At 44.1% G+C, this 27,275-nt stretch overlaps 2 protein-coding genes across 7 annotated transcripts in view; one reads left to right on the forward strand and one right to left on the reverse strand.

The window, feature by feature from the left end:
- IFT122 (intraflagellar transport 122) overlaps window positions 1–27,275 on the reverse strand; it is a 148,878-nt gene that overhangs the window by 119,544 nt on the left and 2,059 nt on the right. The window contains exons 2-3 of one of the 3 annotated variants that reach the window (XM_068252767.1): window positions 19,502–19,570; window positions 17,792–17,911 (exon numbers count right to left, since the gene is read on the reverse strand). Coding sequence is in view for 1 of the 3 variants with exons in the window: in XM_068252765.1 (XP_068108866.1) it covers window positions 1,305–1,363 (59 nt within the window). In the remaining 2 variants the exon portion in view is untranslated. Of the gene's footprint in view, window positions 1–1,304; window positions 1,542–17,791; window positions 17,912–19,501; window positions 19,571–27,275 lie in introns of those variants that run through there. The other 2 variants (XM_068252766.1, XM_068252765.1) reach the window with 2 other exon arrangements.
- On the forward strand, window positions 1,334–23,205 carry MBD4 (methyl-CpG binding domain 4, DNA glycosylase). 4 transcript variants are annotated; one of them, XM_068252772.1, is made up of 9 exons: window positions 1,335–1,599; window positions 6,233–6,445; window positions 9,266–9,945; window positions 10,045–10,116; window positions 13,776–13,910; window positions 17,186–17,335; window positions 19,489–19,592; window positions 19,704–19,793; window positions 22,360–23,205. In XM_068252772.1, exons 1-8 carry the CDS (start codon window positions 1,577–1,579, stop codon window positions 19,779–19,781), a joined length of 1,455 nt encoding a protein of 484 aa, XP_068108873.1. In that variant the 5' UTR covers window positions 1,335–1,576; the 3' UTR covers window positions 19,782–19,793; window positions 22,360–23,205. The 4 variants fall into 4 exon arrangements, 3 of the variants coding, with proteins under 3 accessions (XP_068108873.1, XP_068108874.1, XP_068108872.1); XM_068252773.1 differs by having other exon boundaries at window positions 22,365–23,205; XR_011023911.1 differs by lacking the exons at window positions 19,704–19,793; window positions 22,360–23,205 and adding an exon at window positions 18,133–18,244 and having other exon boundaries at window positions 1,334–1,599; window positions 19,489–19,564.

The following is a 27,275-nucleotide window of genomic DNA, read 5'->3' on the forward strand; positions in this document are numbered from 1 at the left end:
GGTCTGATGTGTGTATGAGCCTTAAGGCTGCCTCTGCTCCCACTCCTCTGCATAACACAACCCCACATGAGTGGTACTTTGCAGAATGAACATTCAGCACCTGCTGCCTACACAGGATGTGTCTCCTGTTTCTGGTTGTTATGCAGCATTGTTGGCCAACTGCAGGCTTCCTCTGCAGAATGGAACTCCAGACCCTGGCACCTGTGCATTGTATAGGCCCTCAGCTCCTGCTTGCTAAATCCAATTCAATAACATTTGTAAAGGGCTTTTCTCCCATAGGAGTCAAAGTGCATAGTTATGTCTCAGATCAAGACAAGGTTGCAGGCTAGACTGTGGTACAGAGGAACCTCTGAAAGGAATCCCTGTCTCTGAAAGGAACCCCTGCTATGAAGTACAAAATGAATTTGCAAGATGAATGAACTTATGGCTATTGAACTCATGTCTACCATGCAGAATGGGCCCCCAGTTCCTGGTTTATTATGCATAATGGACTACCTGGGGGCTTCCCTGAACTCCCCCCCCCCCCCAACCACTCCCGTGACTGGCATTAGGGCCGACTTAGCAGATTCACCCCCATGACTCCCGTGCCAGCTCCAACCCCCCCAACAACCCCTCCCCCCCTGCCCTTCCAGGTCTCCATCCAACTTTATTTCTCATGTAATAACATACGCCGGGTCACTGAGAAGAGGCGTCTGTGAAGATGAAGACGGGAGTGCACGGAATAATGGAGGAGCAGTCGATTGGGACAGTTTGGGCCACTGCAGAATGGGTCCCCAGCTCCTGGTTACTATGCATAATGGAAACCCGGCAACTAGCTGCTATGCAGAATGGGTCCTCAGTTCCCAATTACTAAGCAAAGTGAGTCTCCTTCTCCTGGTTGATACGCAAAAATGAACCAGAAATCCTTGTAAATATGTATTATAGGTCCTTCTGCCAGTTGTGCAAAAATGTTTCCACTTCCCAAATCTACAAATTGCTATGCAGGATGGGTACCTCAGCTACTGGTTGGCATGTGGAATAGGTCTCACAAACTACTGGCTGCTATGTAGAATGGGTACCCCAGCTACTGGTTGCTATAATGGATGGGTTCCACAGCTACTGGTTGCTATAATGGATGGGTTCCCCAGGTACTGGTTACTTTATAGGATGAGTACCCTAGCTACTGGTTGCTATGCAATATAGGCCCCCAGCTACTGGTTGCTATGCAGGATGGGTACCCCAGCTGCTGGTTGCTATGCAGAATGGGTAGCCCAGCTATTGGTTGCTATGCAGAATTGTTAAAGAATCACAGCAGGCCTTCTCACCATTGTTCCACCTTGTCCCTGTCATGGACTTTATCCACCCAAGTGGGAACAGCCCTCATGTCTGCGGTGTCCCGGGCTCCGCACTCTCGTCAGCCGCTCCAACTCTCCCGTTGCCACAACAGCTTGAAGCTGCTCTCATTACCATTCAAAACTCCACCTTCTCTGTCATACACCGGGCAGGCGCCTGAGAAATGGAACATACTGCGCGGGCGCCGAGCGGTACGGTGTTCTGTCACGTGATCCCGCCTGTCACATGACTGCAGAGAAACAACATGGCGGCGCCCCTTCTGGACAGGTGAACGGAAACCAACTTAGTGTCTGGGGAATTCTCTGGAGCCACAGCATAACTGTTATTGTGACATACTTACTATGAATATACTTATGTTATTCTATAGCTATTAAAACTATATATTATATATAATACCGAAAATCTCACACATTTGAAAGTGGCATTATGATTCTGACACACACACCTCACTCTCACTCACTCATCTAGCATACTTGATCAAATTTAGCACATTCTTTTTTTTATAGAATATATAATTACTATTGAAGTGCAAAACATATTATCCAATGCTGCAAGTGCAAATACTTAATAGTATGGTAAGAAAATGACAAACTTATTTATCCAAAGTAGATAATAAAAAACTGAAGGAGAGGAGGAGGATGCACAATGAATTAACCTAGAACATGTGAGGGAAGATAGGATGCCATGAAAAGGGCATGCTATTATTAGATAAGCACTAATGCAGGGATCTATAAGGAGGTGGACAACATTATAAAGGAGTTAGTTACCAAAGCTAAGTGCACACAGTAAATAGAACTCTGTCGTGAAATGTTCTTGGGGAGAGAAAGCAGAAAAAACTGGCACCAGCATGCGGCAGGGATGGAACGGCCACTGGTGGGCTTACCTGCAACGTGCACCGATGCAAATGCGTCTTGAGAAAAGAGGAGAAGCGGGCACTGCTGCGTAAATCCCTTTATTGTGGCCGGGTTACAGAGTGGCTGCAGTGGGGGGAGAGGGAGGCCACCCTCTCCCCCCACTGCAGCCACTCTGTAACCCGGCCACAATAAAGGGATTTACGCAGCAGTGCCCGCTTCTCCTCTTTTCTCTGTCGTGAAATGGTAGTAAACTGTTCTCTGTCAGTAGGATGGTAGTAGACAGCTCTCTGTCAGTTGGATTGCAGTAGATATTTCAGTGGATAATAGTAGACCGCTGTCTGTCAGTTGGATAGTAGACAGCTATGTCAGTTGGATAGTAGTAGACAGCTCTCTGTCAGTTGGATAGTAGACAGCTCTCTGTCAGTTGGATGGCAGTAGACAGCTCTCTGTCAGTTGGAAAGCAGTAAACAGCTCTCTGTCATTTGTATTGTAGAAGATAGCTATTTCAGTGGATAATAGTACACAGCTCTCTGTCAGTTTGATGGTAGACAGCTATGTCAGTTGGATAGTAGTAGACAGCTCTCTGTCAGTAGTATGGTCAACAGCTTTCTGTCAGTTGGATAGTAGTAGACACAGCTCTCTGTTATTTGGATAGAAGTAGACAAAGCTTTGACAGTTGAATGGCAGACAGCTATGTCAGCTGGATAGCAGTAGACAGTTCTCTGTCAGTTGGGTGGTAGACAGCTCTCTGTCATTTGGATGGTAGACAGCTCTCTGTCAGTTGGATAGCAGTAGACAGCTCTCTGTCAGTTGGATTGCAGTAGATAGCTATTTCAGTGGATAATAGTAGACCGCTTTCTGTCAGTTGAATGATAGACAGCTCTCTGTCAGTTGGATAGTAGTAGACAGCTCTCTGTCAGTTGGATAGAAGGAGACAAAGCTCTGACAGTTGGATGGCAGACAGCTATGTCAGCTGGATAGCAGTAGACAGCTCTCTGTCAGTTGGATGGTAGACAGCTCTCTGTCCGTTGGATGGTAGACAGCTCTCTGTCCGTTGGATGGTAGACAGCTCTCTGTCAGTTGGATGGTAGACAGCTCTCTGTCAGTTGGATGGTAGACAGCTCTCTGTCAGTTGGATAGTAGTGGACAGCTCTCTGTCAGTTGGATAGTAGTAGACAGCTCTCTGTCAGTTGGATAGTAGTAGACAGCTCTCTGTCAGTTGGATAGTAGTAGACAGCTCTCTGTCAGTTGGATAGTAGTAGACAGCTCTCTGTCAGTTGGATAGTAGTAGACAGCTCTCTGTCAGTTGGATAGTAGTAGACAGCTCTCTGTCAGTGGGATAGTAGTAGACAGCTCTCTGTCAGTGGGATAGTAGTAGACAGCTCTCTGTCAGTTGGATAGTAGTAGACAGCTCTCTGTCAGTTGGATAGTAGTAGACAGCTCTCTGTCAGTTGGATAGTAGTAGACAGCTCTCTGTCAGTGGGATAGTAGTAGACCGCTCTCTGTCAGTTGGATAGTAGTAGACAGCTCTCTGTCAGTTGGATAGTAGTAGACAGCTCTCTGTCAGTTGAATAGTAGTAGACAGCTCTCTGTCAGTTGGATAGTAGTAGACAGCACTCTGTTAGTTGGATATAAGTAGACAAAGCTCGGAAAGTTGGATGGCAGACAGCTATGTCAGCTGGATAGCAGTAGACAGCTCTCTGTCAGTTGGATGGTAGACAGCTCTCTGTCAGTGGGATAGTAGTAGACAGCTCTCTGTCAGTTGGATAGTAGTGGACAGCTCTCTGTCAGTTGGATAGTAGTGGACAGCTCTCTGTCAGTTGGATAGTAGTAGACAGCTCTCTGTCAGTTGGATAGTAGTAGACAGCTCTCTGTCAGTTGGATAGTAGTAGACAGCTCTGTCAGTTGGATAGTAGTAGACAGCTCTCTGTCAGTTGGATAGTAGTAGACAGCTCTCTGTCAGTTGGATAGTAGTAGACAGCTCTCTGTCAGTGGGATAGTAGTAGACAGCTCTCTGTCAGTGGGATAGTAGTAGACAGCTCTCTGTCAGTGGGATAGTAGTAGACAGCTCTCTGTCAGTTGGATAGTAGTAGACAGCTCTCTGTCAGTGGGATAGTAGTAGACAGCTCTCTGTCAGTTGGATAGTAGTAGACAGCTCTCTGTCAGTTGAATAGTAGTAGACAGCTCTCTGTCAGTTGGATAGTAGTAGACAACACTCTGTTAGTTGGATATAAGTAGACAAAGCTCGGAAAGTTGGATGGCAGACAGCTATGCCAGCTGGATAGCAGTAGACAGCTCTCTGTCAGTTGGATGGTAGACAGCTCTCTGTCAGTGGGATAGTAGTAGACAGCTCTCTGTCAGTGGGATAGTATTAGACAGCTCTCTGTCAGTGGGATAGTAGTAGACAGCTCTCTGTCAGTTGGATAGTAGTAGACAGCTCTCTGTCAGTTGGATAGTAGTAGACAGCTCTCTATCAGTTGGATAGTAGTAGACAGCTCTCTATCAGTTGGATAGTAGTAGACAGCTCTCTATCAGTTGGATAGTAGTAGACAGCTCTCTGTCAGTTGGATAGTAGTAGACAGCTCTCTGTCAGTTGGATGGTAGACCGCTCTCTGTCAGTTGGATAGCAGTAGACCGCTCTCCAGTGTTCTCCCCAGGCTCTTTTAGCTGGGTGCTCCATCCATATATTTTTAGTAAGCACCCAGCTGTCATTGGCTGTAAGCAGAGTTACATTGTCCCTGCATTCCCCGCATTGCGCCCCACCCAGCTACTTTTTCATGCCACCCGGCTGGAAAAAAAATTCTGGGGAGAAAACTGAATAATAGACATTTTGAAATGTTACCATGCACTGAGTGGCACTCATTTGATTATATGAATATAATTATTTAAGTACCGGTATTCATCTTTTATAGTGCTGTAAGACTGCAGATGACAGAGAAGGATATAACAAATGGCTTTTCTAGTAATAAGTGGTTGGCATAGAGAGGAAGATTAGGCAGTTTTGAGGAGTTTGGTCTGGAGAACCTGTCAGAATGTATTAACCACAGACAAATCTAACAGGATGAAAAGAAGAGCGTTCAATCTAGAGGAGGGAGCAGAGGAAGTCTTGGAGACATGCACATGAAGATGCTATGAGTGAGAATCATGTGAGACGTGACATAGTGCTCCTCCTGCAGTGATGAGTAAGACACCACTGCAGTAGGAAAGAAGATAGTTAGCAGGGAATTTTAAATGAGATAAGAAATATGGGCGAGAAGAGCTGTGAAGATATTTAAAGGCCTCGGAATTGGATGCATGTGGTGGAGGCCATATTTGTTTCCTTTTAAACAATACCAGTTGCCTGGCAGCCCTGCTGATCTGTTTGGCTGCAGCAGTGTCTGAATCACACACCTGAAGCAAGCATCTTGTCAAACTTGGATTAGAGCAACCGATCTGATTGCTTGTTCAGGATCTAAGTATTACAGACAAGGGATCAGCGGGACAGCCAGGCATTGTTGAAAAGGAAATAAATATGTCAGCCTCCGTATCCCTCTCACTTCAAGTGTGCTTAAAAGACAAAAATTAGCAGATTGAATTTAATTCTGAAGATAATTGAAACTGAAAGTCAGAGGAGCAGCAGTAGGAGGGATTGATAAATCAGGCATATGCTAATAAACAAAAACATACATTCACAAACATTACATAAAAATAAAACTAATAAGCATCGCTGCTATGTAGGCTGGTGTTATACTTTATTTTATGGTTGGACTCAATGGATGTCCGTGTTCTCCCCAGGCTCTTTTAGCCGGGTGCTCCACTCGGCTAGTTTTGATGAGCACCCGGCTGTCATCAGATCACCTCCTCCTGTGCTATAAGCAGAGTTGTGCACAGAAGCAGCGTCCCTGCATTCTCTCATATTGCCCCATCGGGCTACTTTTTCATGCCACCCGGCTGAAAAAAAATTCTGGGAAGAATACTGCATGTATGTCTTTTTTCAATCCAAATAACTATGTAACATATCAGTATGTTTAGGTAAGGTGTATCTTCTAATGTATTTTGTCTTCTAGGGAAAATGTGGACACTTATGAAAATGCAAAAGAAAGTGCAGAGTCCAGGGACACCCCAGAACATGTATGCAGCAATACAGAACCACAGAATAATGACACTTCTAATAGTGGTAACTGCGATGCCCCAGAAAAACTTCCAGGGGGATGGAGAAAGATAATTAAACAGAGGCAAGCTGGGAAGACTGCTGGAAAGTATGATCTACTCTTTGTGAGGTTAGTTGTCATTGGAATATCTTACTGTAATATAGAATCAACTAGGTACCTTAGCCCTTTTAATAATGGGCTCTCACTCCGTCACCCCCCGACACCTGTCAGCGAGCGTGTGCACGCCCGCTCGCCGCGCGCACACACACCCGGCCAGCCCCCCGGCTGTCCTGCTCCCATCCGAGCAACAGCTGCCCCTGCGCCACATGCACAGTTACACAGACGCAGGGGCTCACACACACATGGACATGGGATGCAGAGACACAGGGGTTTTATTAGGTAGGATACAGAATAATCTGCATTGGTATTGAGAGAGTTTCCTATGCTTGCCAGTCTCATAACTGCGATCAGTTATTGGCTTTCAAGACAGACGTTTGCCTTATTACAGTGTACCTGAGGCGACATGTGACATGATGAGATAAACAGGTGTATGTAGAGAGCGAGACATAATAATAACCGGGCTGTTTTTCTTTTTTTATTTTGCTGCCTGAAAGAGTTAATTTTTAGGGGCATGGAAATGGCAGCTTCTGTCATGTTGTTACCTTGTCGGGAATATAGTACCCCTCACTGATAAGCAAATTACAGCCAAAAAGTTTTCCCGGCAGAATTCAACTTCCGAGTACAGGGGAGAATAGAAAAAAGGTCAATAGTTCATGTATTTTTACACATGGACATTAATGAGACTCTGAAGTCTCTTTTTTTTCCCTGCTTTTGTCATAAATTCCTGTTAAGCATGAATGCCCCTCTTGAATCGCTGCATTCCTGCAGCAGATGGGTGATTTATTGCTGTGTAATTGACCTGCAAAGTTCTACGACTTTGCAAGTCGCAGATTGTGCTGCCCTGACACGCAGGGCTTCTCTTCCTGGAGAGGCAGAGCTTTAGGCTGTTGCTCTGCCTCTCCGCAATCAATCTCCGTGGATCTCCGCCTCCTCTCCGCCCCTCTCAGGGAATGGAAGACTGAGAGGGGCGGGGAGAGGCGGCGATCCGCAGAGATTGACTGCAGAGAAGGCAGAGCTACAACCTGAAGCTCTGCCTCCTTGAGGAAGTGAAGCCCTGCAAGCTACGGAGCTCTGCAGGGCTATTAAACTGTAATAAATCACCCATCTGCCCATGGGGATGCGGCGATTCAACAGGGGCATTCATGCTTAACAGGAATTTATTACAAAAACATTTAACAAAAGAGACTTCAGATTCTCTTTAACCCATTTGCGTTCCGTCGTTTTCACTTGAGAAATGTTCACCTCCCATTCATTAGCCTATAACTTTATCACTACTTATCACAATGAACTGATCTATATCTTGTTTTTTCCGCCACCAATTAGGCTTTCTTTGGGGGGTACATTTTGCTAAGAGCCACTTTACTGTAAATGCATTTTAACAGGAAGAATAAGAAAAAAACGGAAAAAATCATTATTTCTCAGTTTTCAGCCATTATAGTTTTAAAATAATACATGCCTCCATAATTAAAACCCACGTATTGTATTTGCCCATATGTCCCGGTTATTACACCGTTAAAATTATGTCCCTATCACAATGTATGGCGACAATATTTTATTCGGAATTAAAGGTGCATTTTTTCCGTTTTTCATCTATCACTATTTACAAGTTTAAAATAAAAAAATATAGAAATATATCATCTTTACATTGATATTTAAAAAGTTTAGACCCTTAGGTAAATATTTACGTTTTTTTTTTTTATTGTAATGTGTTTTTTTTTATATTAAACATTTTATTTGGGTAGTTTTGGGAGGGTGGGATGTAAACAATAGGTTTAAAATGTAAATGTGTGTTGATTTTAATTTTTTTTTTTACTTTTGGTATAGTATCACTTTTTGGCTACAAGATGGCGGCCATGAGTTTGTTTACATGACGTCACTCTAAGCGTAACACACGCTTAGAGCGACGCATGGGGGAGGTAACAGCCAGAAAAGGCGAAGCTTCCGAGAGAAGCTGTCGCTTTTTCAGCAGGGGAGAGGAATCAGTGATTGGGCACCATAGCCCGATTCACTGATTGCCTGGCTAACGAACCGCGGGGCGGGAGCGCGCTTGCACGCGCACGATCGGCCGTGGGAGCGCGCATGGTTCCTGGACGTAGTTTCTACGTACAGGAACCAAAATAGGTTAATAGGCTGCCACTAGGCAGAGACAATAAAACCATGGGATATCTAAAAAAAAAAAAAAAAAAAAAAAAACATTTTTAGGAGTAGAAGATAAGTACAATTGTTTATCTCATCAGTTTATTTTCACCTCGGGTTCACTTTAAAACAGAAAGTATTTGCGATTATTCAGGTTGGAGTGAGCTCTGAGGTGCCCCACAATGCATCACTGCTGAATATGCAAATCATCCCTGTGTTGTCCCTGATGGCTAAACACACCTCCAGAACTGCTGGAATGCAATGATATGTCAGCTTGTTTATATTACAGAGCCAAACTAATCCAGCATGCATACAGACTGTTTCGGAATGGTTCATGCAAATCAGTGCATGGATCAATGTGGCTCTATGGAGTAGGACTTATAACACCCAGAGTTACAGATTGCCCAGCAAGCTCATTGTGAACCAGAACTCCTAGGAGTGTGTAAGCGGCTGAAAGAGACCAAAAAGCCTCCTTACTAAGATGCTATGCAAAACGGGAATTTGCCGCCCTAAAAGTTAAGGTATTGGCGATTATTCAGGTTAGAGTGAGCTCCGAGTTCTGTAAATTCCTTTTTATCTTGTCTATAAAATACATACATGTATCTTCTAATTCCTTCTGTGGCCGATATATAATATACAAAACGCTGCTGTTGATTAATTCGTAGTGTGTGTACCCTTTTTTTATTTTTGTAGCCCTCAGGGAACCAAGCTCAGATCAAAAAGTGCTCTCCTAAAATATCTTCTTACAAACCACATCGAGATTACGCTGGAAGATTTTGACTTTTCAGTTCCTTCTCAGAGACCAAGACATAAACCAAGCAGAGAGACCACCAGTGCATGTGTTAGCAAGGAGACCATAGACAGATTAGATACCCCCAGCAGTATAACCGAAGAGCATGACCATGCTGAAGTAACACAACGTTCAGAAGAGGATCTGTTTTTTGGAGGTGAGAGCAATAAAAACACAACCGTAAAGAAACCTGTTGGCAGGAAGAGAATCAGGAGTAACAGGAAAGGATCGGAAGGAGCAAGGAAAGATGGTGATAGACTAAAGCGACCAAGAAAACGTTCTTCCACAAAGCAGGAGACACAGAGGAAAAGCAAGAGGAAGGAAGTTGTTTTGAAAAAGCCCCAAAAATCAAGTGAACCAGATACATTAAGTGGATCTAATTTGCCTAGCTCATATGAAGATATTGCTGGTAATGAAGGAAATTATCCCACAGAGTTAATTGACTTTGTTAAGGAGACCTCAGGGAACACAGAACATGAAGTGGACACATCTCCTTCTGAGTCGCAGCCAGACGCTGGGAAGGAGAAGACAACCAGCAGTTCCAGTGATGATGCCTCATTGACATCTTCTGGTAGGACAAAAGGTAGAGGGATTTTAGTGTCATAACAAAAATAGAGTCTGTGTCATTAGCAAAAATGTATGTCTACCAATGCTTTACTTGTGAAATGTGTTCCTGTTTTAGATCTTAAACCAAGATTACAGGTGGACAAGAGGAAGACAAGTCCCTATTTCACCAAGAAAGCCATCAGAGACGGTTTGTGTGATGTACTACCAAAAACGGCTTTACAGATTTGGGGTTGGGAGTAATCTACTTTAAGGACAATTCATGGATAAGGAAATGATTAATTTATCAAATGATCAGTTCTTTTCTGATTGGCTTTTCAGGATCATGGGAGAAGGTTGCTTCTCCTGTAGGCCATCGAGAGCTGCCAATCGGAGAACAATAAATTGATCATCTGATAAATCCACTGTGAGTCTTTGTGAATTTTCCTTTGAGAGCGCTGGGCCAGTTTTTTCCAGCCTTCAAAAACCTAAAACTCTATAGACACATCAGATGGAACTACTGATTGACCGTTTATCATTATCAAAAATGAAAATGAACTACTGAAAAAGGCAATGATAAACAACAGTTCTGCCCCACTTTGGCCATACTGCTTGGTGGATATTTCAGCCGTCAATCGTTCATAATCAAGAATGTGTACAGGAATCGGTAGATCATGAACAATGCATTTGCGAAGTGGGGCTGTGTGAAAAGATAAAGTGTCATTTCGGACTACATGCGCAAATGATCTAATGAATGATCGAGTTGTGTGTACACAAGCCATCTCTAACGATGCGTCGCTCATGACTCAGCATTTCATCGTTTATTGTTCTTTTTGAACGACTTCTATCTGACATGTGTATGAACATGTAGAAAATCAGGCCCAGCATGTTCAAATGTTTCCAGTTTAAAAAGTGGAGCGTTAAAGGACAACTGAAGTGAGAGGTATATGGAGGCTTCCATATTTATTTCCTTTTAAGTAATACCAGATAGCCTGGCAGCCCTGCTGATCCTCTGCCTCTAATACTTCTAACCATAGCCCCTGAACAAGCATACTTTATTGTCAGATCTGACAAGATTAGCTGCATGCTTGTTTCTGGTGTTATTCAGACACTACTGCAGCCAAATAGACCAGCAGGGCTGCCAGGCAACTGGCATTGTTTAAAAGGAAATAAATATGGCAGCCTCTATATTTTTCTCACTTCAGTTGTCCTTTAACCATTTTTGCCGCTGGGACGTGAGCTTCATGTCCACAGCAGCAGCTGCTACAGCCGCAGGGACAAGCTAGTCACATCCCTGCAGTTGGGGGGGTTTGCACGCGATTGTGCGGGCAGATGCCCGCAATCACGATGTTGCTGGTAGCAGGGGGGATTGGCTGCAGGGGACAAAAGTCCCCTGTGCCAATCCGTACATGTCAGCCGAGAATAAACATTGTTTTTGTTCAAAAACAGTGTTTATTCTCAAATAGAGCTGCCGCGCTTCCTTCCACCACTTATTTCCGCCGCTGATCGTTAGATTTATGAATGGTAACAAAGTTCCCATTCATTAATCTCCGCGCAGGCCACCGTGATCGCTGTCTGCATCACTTTCCTAGTTACAATGTACAGTAGCAACACATTGTTTCCTATGTAGCATACTGATTGTATGCTAATAGGATTTGCTCAGTGGGGACATCTTGTGGCCAAATAGTAAAATTACACCTACTGACTTTAGGGGATAAAAAAAAAAAAATATGTATGTCAAGAGGGCATATTATTATTATTAAATTATGGCCTAAAAATTTGTGATGGATGTAAAGCTGTAAAAATGCACCTTTATTTCCAAATAAAATATTGTCACCATACATTATACTAGGGATATAATTTTAATGTTGCAATAACCGGGACAAATGGCCAAATAAAATTGATTTTAATTAAGGTAGCATGAATTATTTTACAATTATAATGGCTGAAAACTGAGAAATAATGATTTTTTTCAAATGTTTTCTTATTATTTCCATTAGAATGCATTTAGAGTAAAATAATTCTTAACATAATGTACCACCCAAAAAAAGCCTAATTTGTGGCAGAAAAAAACAAGGTATAGATAATTTTGTTGTGTGAAGTAGTGATAAAGTTATTGGGGAATGAAATTGAGGAGCGCTGAAATCTGAAAATTCCTCTTGTCCATAAGGTAAAAAATACCCGCGGGATGAAATGGTTAAACATTGTTGCCATTGTATCTTTCAAGTATCATTTATTTCACTTTAGTTCTACTCTAGTAGAAAGTTTTGGTGGTATTGGGCTATTGGAAGTGAGTAATAAATATACTGGTAGTAATCCTGGAGGATTAATGAACACCAGCAAAGAGGAAGTAACACCCAAGGAGGTGTAGAAGCAGCTATTTACTTTACATATCATTAACTGCCACATATCATGCTGGATACTACTCAATACTAGAGATGGTCAATGAGATCTAAAGGATTCTGGCTTGCATTCACATTGAATGCAAATTGTATGCAGCTTGAATTAGTCCAATCAAAAACATCAGGAAGTGCATTTGATTGGCCCAATTCCAAGTTTCATACAATTTGCATTACATTTGCATGCAGGCCTGAATTTTAGCATCTCATTGACCTTCTGTATGACGATGGAAGGTGTAAATGACCTTTGGTGTGTACCTTTAAATGTTGTTTATGGTTTAGTAATCGCACATGGTTTATTAACCCTTTTCAAACCGATTTTTGGATCGCCATGCCCCATCCAACCTCCCTCCCCACCAGCACTTATTTTTTTTTGGTATGGAGGTGTCGTGGTTGATGAGCGAGGAGGCAACCCGACATCAGTGGGCGGGGTCAGCGCCAGCTCGCACGCCATTGCCACTCATTGCACCAGTATAATTACACGGTGCAGTGTGGTGCCAGACAGCATCGGTGTCGGACTTAGTCTGAGACTTTGATCCACATAGGTTGATGCCGTGCCGGACAAGATAAGGCGACTCTTGGTGACGAGACAAATTACGCTCACGTGATAATTAAATTACGTGGCACAGTGGCAGAGAATGGGACTGGTGGCGATCAAAGTTTCTGACCCAGTCCGTAACTTTGATCTAAAGGTGCCGACGTTGTGGCAGATTTTATCCTTTAACAGTGTACTCCTAGTCAGGGGTCCTGGACAAACTTAAGCCAGCTGGGCTCCCTATCCCCCCTGTCTACAGAAAACCCTGTCCCCCCGATGGTCTCTCCCCCTTGCTCCCTGGGGATCCTGCACATGTACCTTCATATTAATCACACACCCGTTCCGGCGCTGCTCCTTCCGTGCTGTCTTCAGCCACGCTGTCTGCCTCTTCTCCACCCGGCATGTGTTATGTGTCAATAACATGTACCGGGTCATAGAGCGGAGGCAGGCAGCATGGCATGGACAGAGCAGCGCTGGGACAGGTGAGACATTAGTATGAAGATACACGTGCAGGGAGACCACTTGGCACAAGTTGATGGGGTCTGGCAGTGCAGGGCTTCTGCAGCATACGGGGGACCTGGGGATATTGTCCCCTTTACCTGAATGGTAGCCCTGATCCTTTCCCTAGCGGCAGACATTTTTCCTACGGGGTGTCGGACCTATGCTGGAAAAGGCCAATGTCGGACATAGTTCGACATAGGATCGGAAAGTGTTAATCCCAATAACACTGCAGGATGGCATACCGAGTGTCCCCTTAGTGGCTGCTTCCCCTAAGCGCTTTGAGTCTGACAGGAGAAAAGCGCTATACAAATGTTAGCATTGTTATTAATGTGAAGGAATGTCATGTGAGTCTTTCTGGGAATCTGTGCTCTGTATTTGTGCTGCTGCTTTCTCACTTTATAATCAAACTGAAGGGTCTCTTCTGCCTTCTGGCAGCTCTGGAACCCCCCAGAAGAAAAGCCTTCTCTAAATGGACTCCGCCTCGGTCCCCGTTCCACTTAGTTCAGGAAACCTTGTTCCACGATCCCTGGAAGCTTCTCCTCGCGACCATCTTCCTGAATAAGACCTCTGGTGGGTGACAAATTTTAAGCCTGATTGTTAATTGGAATAACTTTAAATGATTATAATTATAATATTATTAGCAGAATATTCACAAGGTTAGCAATATTCAGAAAGTCAGCATTTCTACTTTGCTCTAAAAGATTCCTCAAAGCTTTAAAGCTACTATCCCAGAATTTTTTTTTTTAGCAGAACATCACTGAAATGGTTATACAAAGCACTTTGTCCTGCTATTCAGCTTCAAATCCGCATCCAAACTGCAGATAACAATCTTTGTTTACATTCCAATGTTGATACATTTGTGTGTAACAAGTAAAAAACACTTTTTGAGAAGCTGTCTCTGCTTCAAGCACACACACAGTTCAGAACAACTCATTAGAAGATTTTAATATATAATAAAAAGCAGTTAGAATAAAATGCAATGGCAGCTTTCAGGGCAAGAAAAACTACACTTTGGAAACATGTTATTTGTTGACAGACAGTATTACTTGTGCACAAAAGCAAATATGATAACTGTATGAATAATAAAAAGTAGAAAAACACATTTTTATTGAATGTTATGTCAGAGTTTCAGACTACTTTAAGCCTCGCACACACATCTGACTTAAGTCGGCTGAGGTAGCTGATAACGACCGCCTCAGCTGATAGCCAGGCTTGTGTACGGCGGCCAGCGACCCCCAACCCGCAAGCAATGTGCTGGGCAGATCTACTCACCCCCAGCGATACCCATTCCATTGATCATGCCACTCCCCCACCTGCCACGTGACGTTATGCATGTGCCATCCATCGTCGCTTCCTCCTTCGCATAGCAACACGGCACGTCATCAGCTACAAAGCTAACGTGCACGTGTGCAGCCCGGCCCAATGATGTCGCCAAAGGGGGTCAGGTACTGATCCCCAATGGGTGACGTCTTTCAAAGGTGTGTATGCACCTTTACTCAAATTCCTGATTGCATTCCTTACAGAGAGCTCCAAGAATTCACATGTTCCCTTCCCTGGGGAATGTTGGTTCACAGCATTCACCATTATTACAAAGCAGGAGTTGTTTCATTCAATGTAAATCGTCTCTGGATAACGTTCTTTCCTTCAGACCTGGCAGATTAGTTCCATGTAGATCCCCTTCTAGATGGGGCTGCTGACTAGGGATGCTCAGTGAGATGCAAATATTGCTGAGTTCATGCAGGATTATGTACATTTGTATGTAAATTTATGCAGCTTGAAAATGGACCAATCCAGTCCCAGCAAGGTTTAAATTGATGAGTCCATTTTCAAGCTGCAAATATTGTTTTGGCATAAAAATGTACATAATCCTCCATAAACTCTGAAATATTTTCATCTCATTGATCATCACTAATGCTGACATTTCAAAGGAGGATTTAAAGTGAACCTGAGGTGAGAGACATATGGAGGCTGCCATATTCATTTCCTTTTAAACAATGCAAGTTGCCTGGCTATCCTGCTGATCCTCTGCCTTTAATACATTTAGCCATAGATCCTGAACAAGCATGCAGCAGATCAGGTGTTTCAGACTGAAGCTGGATTAGCTGCATGCTTGTTTCAGGTGTGTGTTTCAGACACTACTGCAGCCAAAGAGATCAACAGGACTGCCAGGCAACTGGTATTGTTTAAAAGAAAATAAATATGGCAGCCACCTTATCCATCTCACTACAGGTGTCCTTTAACCCTTCTCTGCATTAACCAAAGTTAATAAAAAAAAATTAGTTGAGGTAAGGGCATGATGAACATAATTGTGATAATACTGCTGTGCACGCACAGCGCACGGCAATATTACCCTTTCTTCCGTCAGCAAGTAATGCAAGTTACGCTATTACCCACAGCACTCGAGTAGCGTGACCATTGATACGGTAACTGTTAGTAACACTCGTTACTGTAGCAATGATCGCACTACTTGAGTACTGTGTGTCTTGCTAATAGTGTCACGGTACTTGCTGCTGGAAGGAAGGGTAATGCCTGGTTCACACTGCTATTTGTGAGACAAACTGATCCGGTAAGCGGATCCAGTCTCTGCTTCACCAGATCCGGATGGCTCTGTGCACACTGCCAAGCGGAAAGTGAAAACGAATCTGAGCACCGATCGATCGGATCAGCTTTCACTCTGTTTGGCGGTAAATACATGCCTAATGCTCTTTTGAAGCCGGCTGTAGAGGCTTCCTCTTCTTCCGCTGTGGCTACACAGTGCGTCATGTGACTAGTCACATGACGCTCTGCGTAGTAGCGGAAGAATGTCACATGACACGGTGTGTAATAACGCGGAGGAAGACTGAAGCCTCTACTGCCGGCTTCAAAACAGCATTAAGTATCTGTTTTACCCTCACTCACCCACCTGCCCAGCTGCTGCACCCTCCCTCACCCTCCCGCCGCTCAGGTTCGTGTCCACACATCCCCCCCACCCCCTCCCGTGGAGCGGTCCGTTTCTTCACTAGTGCGAAGAAACATTCCGTTCTCCATTGCCCCCAATTACCAGCATTTTTTTCAGTTCGTGGAACGGATCTTACAGAACCTACGGACGCATGTGAATGGTCAAATAGGTTAACATTGGATCCTTTCACATCCGTTCCGTTTGTACAGTATACATTCCGCTTCAGGTCAGCAAAAAAATGCAGATGTGAACCAGGCCTAATATGGCCGTGCCCTGTGTGGCATTGGCAGTATTACCACAATTATGTGCATCAGGCCTATTGTGAGAAGTGGAGCTCTACAGGGATATTTAGAACCCCCAGGGGCTAGTAAGCTCCGGGAGTGAGATTAATAGGTCAGGGTTAGCCTTTAGGTCTGGTTAGGTTTAGTCTTTAAAGTGGAATAAAACTCTGACAGAACATTGAATAAAAATGTGTTTTCCTACTTTATATCACCCATACAGTTATCCTATTTGCTTTTGTGTACAAGTAATATTGTTTGTCTACAAATTACAAGGTCCCAAAGTACAGTTTATCTGCTCTGAAAGCTGCCATTGAATTTTATTCCTACCTTCTGTATTTATATAAGGGATGCTCACCGAGGTTAATCATGAGTAATCATGACTGATTACTCGTGATTCAAATAAGGGTTAAATGCTGCAGGTGCGGAGCTGGATGCGGCGGGGCAAACTACCCATAATGCCGCCGTCTGCCCTGCGCGTCAACGAGATTGCAAGCATCCTATTGGTCGCGTTGCAAGCCTCGCTATGGCACACTTCCTCCTTCCAGCTTGAAGGAGGAAGTGCGCCACAGGCCTAGCTCCATATTTCACACACATCCCTGAAGATTACCTTTTGTCTTGTTCTGCAGGAAAAATGGCGATTCCTGTTCTGTGGAGCTTCCTGGAAAAATATCCGAATGCAGAAGTGGCGAGAGCGGCAGACTGGAGGGAGATAGCAGAAATCCTGCAGCCTCTGGGACTCTACGAGCTCCGAGCAAAAACCATCGTGAGGTTTTCAGGTATCTGCAATACAGGCAATCAAGTAGAAGAACCGCACACCAGAGATTGTAGATGCTGGTGCTAGGATTCCACAGCTGCTCAGTATAATACTTCGAAAAGAGGTTTCTGCAGGTCGGACATTGATTTGCAAGTGAGTGATGGGACAATAAATGCACATTGTCCTGGCAAGCCTGTGTGTGGACTCCTCTTTTTTGAAGTATTACCCAATACAGACAAGACTGCCAGCAGAATTTGAGTCACTCCATGCAGTATTGCTATGTGGCTTAGAGTACAACTGACCTGAGAGGGATATGGAGATTTCCATATTTATTTCCTTTTAAACAATACCATTTGCCTGGCAGCCTTGCTGATTTTTCTTACATCAGTAGTGTCTGAATCGCACACCTGAAACGAAACGTCCAAACAAACTTTCAGGTTAGTAAGTTAGCTTTGTATAATAGTAGTAGACAGAATACCTGTTTCATGAGCTTGATATGCTTCCCAAACTCCACTGCAGCTTTTTTCCTTTTCCCTCTGAATGCAGCTGGTGGGTGGGCTGGAGTCAGTCCGCCAGGTGTGTCCTTGTGGCATTCATTCTATGCAAAACAGTAAATGCTAGACTAAGTTGCCAGGGCCCCTGCATTAGCAGAAAACATGTAACTCCTTTACATAGTGAAGCAGGCAGTGTGCAGCTATGAAACCACAACCTGCTCACAGGAAAATGCGTTCTAGAGATCTAAAATCTGTATAGATAAGTGCACAGTTACAGGCAGGCACAGCTATTTGTGAATTTAAAAAGATATAACTTATATTACAGGAAAAGGGGCCTCTGACTGGTGGGGAGGGCCACAAAATCCTTAGCATCACCCTTGCAAGCAGAGAGGAATTTGACACCCAAGCACAATAGTCTTTGTATCTATTACCAAAAGGTAATTTGGTGATGCTGAACTGACATATATCAACTATTAAAGCTCTAGTTCTTTCTATAGGCCTGTTCATTGTTAGTAGAGGAGGGCTATGCCATCACTAACACAGTTTTTATAATCGATGTAACTGTTTCCAGAGGCATACCCTTTGGCAAAGTCAGTCATGTGACCCAGAGATCTATCTAGAAAAAGCAGAGTTGGTATTTCCAGTGACTGAACAGCTCTTTCTCTTTAGCTCCCCCCTATACAGCTGAGATGTTAACTCTTTCTGGCCACACTGCAGCTCAGCTGATTCTCAGCATTATGAAATTCTGCTGTAACTGCTGTGCTGAGCATATACAGCTAATTTCTCACCAGCACAGGGAGGAGGGAGGAGTCAGGTGATCTGTGCCTAGGCAGTGACTTGCTGGGGCTCCTCCCAGACTACCTCATGTGAGTCAAAATGAAATAGGGGGATTTCAACAGGAAGATTTACATTCACCAGCCAGGTAGTTACAATGGGGGAGATTTATCAATGCATTACTGACAGTTTTTTCTTAGTCTGTTCTAACCAGCAGGGAGAACAGTTATGCATGATAATAAGAACCTTCTTAAATCCTAGGTAATAGTGGCAGTTTAGCATGTATTTCTAGAGCTGCACTACAGTTAAGAAAAGTGCAAATCCATCCTTAACCCATTGCAGATTAAGAAGTGCTTAATAGCAGTTCTACAGATGGTGCAGCAGTGCAGGCTAGACATGATTTGTGAGGTGCTCCTCCTCCCTGCTGAATTCCTCCTCAGAGCCTGCAGGTATCAATACAGCAGATGTATTGGTTACCTCAGCAACAGCAATTCCCCTCACACACTGCACTGTCTGAGAGACCTTCATAGCTCCTCCTATTTTACGACAGGAAAAGGAATTTAGAAGGAAACTACTATCTAATGATTTCTTAAGATGCCTGAGACAGTTCTGCATGGATTTCTAAAAACCTATCAATATTTTGTCTCAGACACTCTTGATAAATGTCCCCCAATATATTTATTTTGAGAAGTAGAGACATGCAAGGCAGGAAACTTTGTGCATTTCTATTAATGCAAATTTACTATCATATGCATTAAAAAAATGGGAGAATGAACAACGGCTGTAATTGATGTCAAGTGGGCTTTTTAAAAAAATTGTTTCGATTGGGTACAGTATTTTTTCTTTTTCCATTTTATAACCACATTTGTCTTGTGTAACGGGTGCCGTGTTGTCTTGTGTGCCGCAGAGGAGTTTCTCACCAAGAAGTGGCGCTATCCTATTGAACTCCATGGAATTGGGAAATACGGCAATGATTCTTACCGGATATTCTGTGTGAACGAATGGAAAGAGGTACAGTTAAAATCGATTCTGTGACCTAGCAACCAGGGATGCAGAGGCTACAACTGTACCTAGGCCCTATATATCTGTTCATAGTCACATGTGTCAATCCTATGTCTCCAGGTACAGCCAGAGGACCATAAACTGAACAAGTATCACGCCTGGCTCTGGGAAAACAAAGAAAAGCTTGGACTGAACTAAAGCCTCCTACAGGTATTACACGACTGTCACCTAAATGATTTGTTTTGGGAGGCAGACTGATGACTGTACAGATCCAATCCTTTCTGCTTGGACTTGTAGTATTCAGCTGTGTTGATTTTTCTTTCCGTTTGTAATTGTACTCCCCACAGCCAGCGACTCCCTGCTCCTCCAGGCCCCTCCCATCGCCATTGTACAGTACATGTATTTCTACACAACATAAAGTTACCTGCTCCCCCCTCCACTCTCCTTTCCAAACATGCCGCTATTGTATTTCCCATGGTAGGAAGTCTTCTGCCCCTCCTCCTTCTCTCATTTAGACTGGTATAGGAATACAGAGGTGCCAAAAGAGAATAGAATACACTAAAAACAGTTTAAAAAAGGGAAGTAGTGGTGGACTTACCTCCCAACAGATGAGACAAAATGTCTATTTCAGTATAGAATACAATTTGTATTAGGATTTACTCCTCTTTGTTGAGACATGTTTCGCGAGTCAAACCCGCTTCCTCAGGCAATAGGGGAGTGACTGTGGAGAGTCTCTCAGTGCATGGGCGCCTCGGTCAGACAGTACATGCCACTTTGTACAGTACATGCCACTATTGTATTCCCCTGAAGCAGGAGGCCTCCTGCTCCTCCCTCTCCCTTCTCATTTGTACAGTACATGTTACTATTGTATTACCCTGCAGCAGGAAGCCTCCTGCTCCTCCCCCTCTCCTCCTCATTTGTACAGTAAATGTCACTATTGTATTACCCTGCAGCAGGAAGCCTCCTGCTCCTCCCCCTCACCTCTCATTTGTACATTACATGTCACTATTGTATTACCCTGCAGCAGGAGGCTTCATGCTCCTCCCCCTCACCTCTCATTTGTACAGTACATGTCACTATTGTATTACCCTGCAGCAGGAAGCCTCCTGCTCCTCCCCCTCACCTCTCATTTGTACATTACATGTCACTATTGTATTACCCTGCAGCAGGAGGCTTCATGCTCCTCCCCCTCACCTCTCATTTGCACAGTACATGCCACTATTGTATTACTCTGCAGCAGGAAGCCTCCCGCTCCTCCCCCTCACCTCTCATTTGTACAGTACATGTCACTATTGTATTACCCTGCAGCAGGAAGCCTCCTGCTCCTCCCCCTCACCTCTCATTTGTACAGTACATGCCACTATTGTATTACCCTGCAGCAGGAAGCCTCCTGCTCCTCCCTCTCCCTTCTCATTTGCACAGTACATGCCACTATTGTATTACCCTGCAGCAGGAAGCCTCCCGCTCCTCCCCCTCACCTCTCATTTGTACAGTACATGTCACAATTGTATTACCCTGCAGCAGGAAGCCTCCTGCTCCTCCCCCTCACCTCTCATTTGCACAGTACATGCCACTATTGTATTACCCTGCAGCAGGAAGCCTCCCGCTCCTCCCCCTCACCTCTCATTTGTACAGTACATGTCACTATTGTATTACCCTGCAGCAGGAAGCCTCCTGCTCCTCCCCCTCACCTCTCATTTGTACAGTACATGCCACTATTGTATTACCCTGCAGCGGGAAGCCTCCTGCTCCTCCCCCTCACCTCTCATTTGTACAGTACATGTCACTATTGTATTACCCTGCAGCAGAAAGCCTCCCGCTCCTCCCCCTCACCTCTCATTTGTACAGTACATGTCACTATTGTATTACCCTGCAGCAGGAAGCCTCCTGCTCCTCCCCCTCACCTCTCATTTGCACAGTACATGCCACTATTTTATTGCCCTGCAGCAGGAGGCTTCATGCTCCTCCCCCCCCCCCCTTTCATTTGTATAGTACATGCCACATTTGTAATCTCCTGCTCCTCCCGCTCCCCGCTTATTTGTATTGTACATTTCATTGTTGTTTTCTCCTGTAGCAAGAGGCCTCCTGCTCCTCTCCCTCCCATTTGTACACTAAATACTACTATTGCATTCATCCCCTGCAGAAGGCCTTAGGCTCCTCCCCTTGACCGTTCATTTGTACAGTACATTCCACTATTGGATTTCTCTGCAGCAGAGAGAGTTTGGCTCCGCCCCTCCTCTCGCCATTTCACAGAACATGTTGCTAATGTACTAATGTACTGTAAATCCCCCCTCTCATACATACTGTATACACACATTCTTAAAGAAAACCTGAACTGAAAATTAAAAGTCAAAATAAGCATACACCAGTCATACTTACCTTCCATGTAGTCTACTCCTCAGTGTCTTTCTCCTGTCCCGCGTCCTGTTTGTTCACTGTGATCAAGGGAATTTTCCGTCCTCCATTTTGAAAATGGCCATTACCCATAACATCTTTCTGGTCAGCACACAGTTAAACTGTAACATCGCCCACTTGAGCCATAGGGAAACATGGACATTACCTGGTACATCAGTTTTCCTCTCAGCGATAACTGACAGCTACTGATATTTTACTGACAGCAACTGATATATTTCAGATCTGACAAAATATTGTCAGAACTGGAAGGAATTATTGTCAGAAGAAAATGGTGAGCTTCTGAGAGGAACTGATGGCAAGGTAACTATGTATTGTTCATTTGAAGTTACCTCATGTGTTTATTTTAAATATTTTTACTCAGTACAGGTTGTCTTTAAAGTGAACCTCCAGACTAAAAATCTACTCAGCAGCACTGAAAAGGCCTGGTGTTTCTTTAACAGTTTTACAGCATCAGAACTTTGTTTCTCTTATACAAGCCTCATTTTTAGCTGCACAGAAGAAAACAGCCTGGGCAGTTTTCCCCTTGTGCTGTGCAAAGCATGATGGGATTTCTGATGTTGTTGTTCTCGTTCTGCTGTTTTGGTGCATTTTTTTTTTTTTTTTTTACATTTTGAATTTGACATTTGAAGCCTAGTGTGTGCAGCTGGGTGGGGTTATCAGGACACAGGACAGTTGGAACTGTGTCTCCTGCTCCCTGTCACCTCCTTTCAACCAAAAAGATGGCTGCCCCCATGACAAAGATGGCTCCCCCCATGAAATCACAAACATTTGCCTGTTCTTGTAAAGCAGGGTGGGTAAGAGATTATATTACCTATCTATTCTAATTAACATAACTAATGTAACTTAATAACAGTATGTTTGTTTAGGCTGAAGTTCCCCTTTAAAGCAGGAGGCCACATTCTCTTCATCCCCTTTCCCTCTCCATTTAACAGTACATTCTGCTCTAGAGAGCCCTGTGTGCAATTATACAATAATAGCTGGAAAGGCTGAAGATCCCGCCTATTATGCGACATCCGTACACAGCGGATATTTGTACTTGTGGTTGTACACTTTGACATGCTGTATCTTGTATATCATATTTTTGTATTTTATCATTTTTTATGTTGTACATAGTGATTTGTTAACAGAAAATTCTTTCTACAGTTTTAAATTTTCTATTTTTGTATCTTGTTATATAATTGTAATAAAAAGTTTTTACACCTTAAAATCGGTGTGATTCCTGTGTTTTTGAGTTACATTAAAGCAGGCAATTTTTTGCTGAAATGTATGTATTGGCCTTCTCATCTGTATATATTTTTTAACAATAAATCTCATCTGTATATTTAGCACATGCCTATTAATCTCCTCTATTGAAACCACTTTACTACAAGCTTCTCTTAATTACAACGCACTGGCTGCAGTTCTGTAGCAAAGCGGATTATTAACCTCTTGAGGACTGCAGGGCTAAACCCCCCTAGTGACCAGGCCATTTTTGGTAAAATTGGCCACTGCAGCTTTAAGGCCAAGCTGCAGGGCCGCACAGCACAGCACATAAGTGATCCCCCCCCCCCTTTTCTCCCCACCAACAGAGCTCTCTGTTGGTGGGGTCTGATCGCTCCCCCCATGTTTATTTTTTATGATAAATATTATTGTTCCTGCTTTTAAAAAAAACAAAAAACTGTGTCTTTAAAAACCTTCCCTCCCTCCCCACAGCCAGCCAATTACGGCGATCGGCTGTCATAGGCTTCTGCCTATGAGAGCCGATCGCTCTCTTGTCCCCCAGGGGGACAGCCGTGTCACACGGCTGTCCCCAGTGCAGCGCTGCTGCTCATCGCAGCGCTGCGCAGTGTAATAGAATAGACGGCGATCTCGCAGATCGTCTAACAGTCTCCTGAGCGGCAATAGCCGCTCGGAGACTGAAGAGGGGGCGGAGCTCCGCCCTCCGAGCATGAGATGCGCGCGCAGCGTGCGCGCGATCTTTTGCAAATTACAGCCCCAGGACTTTAAGCCAATTGGCGTTAGGCGGTCCTGGGGCGGCCACGCCCGTCGGCATGACGCGGTCGGAAACTGGTTAACATGGCAATAATTTTTCTGCTGGCCTACAGGCGCGTGTATGAAATAAAAGGGGCCTGGAAAAAAAAGGGCCAGGGTATTGCCGCTAGTGGAATATCGTTAAAAAGTAGCGATATTCTACTACTGGATTCCCGATAGTAAAATATTGGTAATCTTTACCAATATTTTTCTGTGACTAAACTTACCCTACTCTCACCCTCCCTCTACTGATACCTAACACAACCGTCCCTCTACCTATGCCTAACCCTGAACCCCCCCCCCCCCCCCCCCATGGTGTCGCCTAACCCTTAACCTACCCTCCCCAGTGGTGCTTAAGCCCCCACAGCAGAGCCGAGATTTGCGGCAATGGGAGCAAAGTTGGTTGCGGGCGCCGAGTCTTCCTGCTATGCAAATTGCAGCTTTGCTCTCATGGTGCCTATAGTGGTGCCCTTTTTTTTTTTAAGGTGCAGCGCCTTTTTTTTGCTGTTTCCCCTACAGGTGACCTGGTGCTAAATGACTTTGGAACCCACTGTTACTTTACAGGTGTGTTGCCTAGCTGTCAGGAGAGACGCCAAATGTAAGGGCTCATTTTCACTTTAATGCAGAGCCGCGCGACTCTGCAATGTGCGTCAAACGCCGGGGAGCGGAGCTTTTGATCCCATTCATTATAATGGGATCGCGGGCTGAATAGCCCCAAATTGCAGTAAACCATGCGTGGCAATTCAGCAGTGTATTGTCGCGCATGAATGGAAACAGTGCAGTCTCTGCACTGTCTGCTGTCCTTGCGATCGCGTTTTAAAAGTGCGCCTGGAAGCGCGCTATATGGAAACGACCCTTAACTCTTGGAGACAGATTGCAATGACTTGCTCAATGACTGCGATTTGGAGCAGCAAAATTCTCCAGTAAACCATGTCAGGGCCCAGTTGTGTCGCTGACACAGGACATGAGGGGAAATGTCCTCAACATGAGCAAATAATAAGACCTAAACTAGTGCTTGGGGAGACAGAGAGAGACGGATGTGGTGCAGTATGTACTGATAATACTATTTCAGGTTAAAGAGGAACTCAGTTAAATTATGTAATAAAAATGTGCTTCTTTTTTTACAATAATTATGTATAAATGATTTAGTCAGTGTTTGCCCATTGTAAAATCTTTCTTCTCCCTAATTTACATTCAGACATTTATCACATGGTGACATTTTTACTGCTGGCAGGTGATGTCAGTGGAAGGAGATACTGCTTTTTTGGCAGTTGGAAACACCTGTTATTTCCCACAATGCAACAAGGCTACCACAGTGTGATGTCAGAGCCATGCTCCTGACATCACACTGTGGGAGGGGTTTCACCACAATATAAGCTGATGATCAGTTTGTGTAAGCAGTGGGTAGTAAATATCTGACAGCTATGACTGGTTTTGCACTTCTCTTCATGCACACCACTCTGGCAGCTGGACTGTACAACCTCCGTTCAGGGAGAACTTTTGTAAATCCTGCAAATCGCGTAAGGGTTTGTTCACACTATGAGCGTTTTTTGTTTTTTTTTAAAGCGTTGGCTATTTTAGAAATCGCCCTAAAAGCGCTTGTGCAATGATTTCCTATGAGTGTTCACATTTGCACGTTTCGATTTTATTAAATTCGCAAACGTGCTACATGTACCATTTTCTGAGCGTTTTTGCTCAATGGAAGGTATAGTTAACCGCAAAGAACTTGAAAAAGTGCTTTGAATTGCAATTTTCACGAGCACTTTTAAGAAAAAATGTATTGTATTTATTATTTCCCAGGTCAAAGGGCGATTCACTAAGACAAATAGCATGCCTTATCAAAGTTAGCACGCCTTATCAAAGTTAACATGCCTTATCAGAGTAGCATCGCGAGCACTACAAACCCGCAGGGGCTCAGGGCAGGACGAGTGGATCTCTCGTCATTGCCAATTAGCAGGCATACGTTCACTATGCTACTCTGATAAGGCATGTTAACTTGGATATGGCATGCTATTTGTCTTAGCGAATCAAGTACAAAGAGTTCACTTCCTGACTGACAAGAATAAACTAATCGCTCAGCAAAAGCGATTTTCTAAGCGCAAATCGCAGGAGAAAGCGCTTTTAAAAGCGCTCTATAAATCGCTCATGGCTTGCGATAGTGTGGCGATTTATAATGTGAGCGAAGCCTAAGTGGAGATAGACTAGTTTCAAACCTACCTGCTGTTAGTGATAGCTACATAGGAAATAAATAATTGATAGCACATTTTACTCTGGGACAAATTAACCTCTTAAGCATGCACAATTTTTTGTTCTTGGTCCTGTAAAGTGGAGCTGACACATTATTGCCAGTGATTTACAGTGATCCCTCATTAAATTGGTAATCATTTTTAGCTGGACAACTACTATAAATGTGGCAAAAAGCAGATCGCAAGATTGCCACCTTTTATAAATAGGCCCCTGAGAGAACCACCAGAACCTGAAGGATTTTTTTGTAAAAGTGTTAAAAGAAACTAAAAGGTCCAATTCAGAGGTGGAAAGTGGAGTTAGAGCCGGTTTGTGGATTTTTATTGCTGCTCTTAGACTGCTTTCCCACCAGGACGTTGCGTTTTAGGGGACGTTATAGGTCGCATAACGTGCCCCTAACGCAACACCTGGTGGTGTTGGAGCAGGACGCTACCTAGAGCTGCATTATGCAGCGCTTGGTGCACCTTTTTTGTGCTCTGGTATGCGGAGACCACGTGATCCGCATCACGTGGTCCCACCAGCCAATCGCCGCACAGAGCGGCCGCTCCTGGAAAGTAAACTCTGAACGTCACAGTGCAGTGAATATTAATTAGCCATGTGGCTGGCCACGGAGGAGGAGGGGAGACCTCCTCCTCCAACATTACTGAGCATGTGCAAACAGTCTAACGCGGCTTAGCCGCATATAACGCACAGCATGCAGGACTTTAAGTTGACGTCCAGCGTTACAAATGTAAAGCAACGTGGGCACTGTGAACAGCCCATTTAGTTTTCATTGCTGTGAGTTAGGCTGCGTTACAGGCTGCACTAACGTGCGCCTGTAACGTCTTACTGTGAAAGCAGCCTAAAGGCTCGTTCACATCATTAAACCCAGGTGGCCATGCGATTGATACACAACGTCACACGCCATCTGTGCCACTATGTACTGCGCATCCCATTCACTACAGTGAATGGGTCAGTGCTGCTCTTGCCAAAAAATTCATTCAGCAGTGTGATAGCGCATTGCACTGCTGTAGAGCGCATATG

Source organism: Hyperolius riggenbachi, chromosome 9 (genome assembly GCF_040937935.1).
Source record: "Hyperolius riggenbachi isolate aHypRig1 chromosome 9, aHypRig1.pri, whole genome shotgun sequence".
NCBI lineage: Eukaryota > Metazoa > Chordata > Amphibia > Anura > Hyperoliidae > Hyperolius > Hyperolius riggenbachi.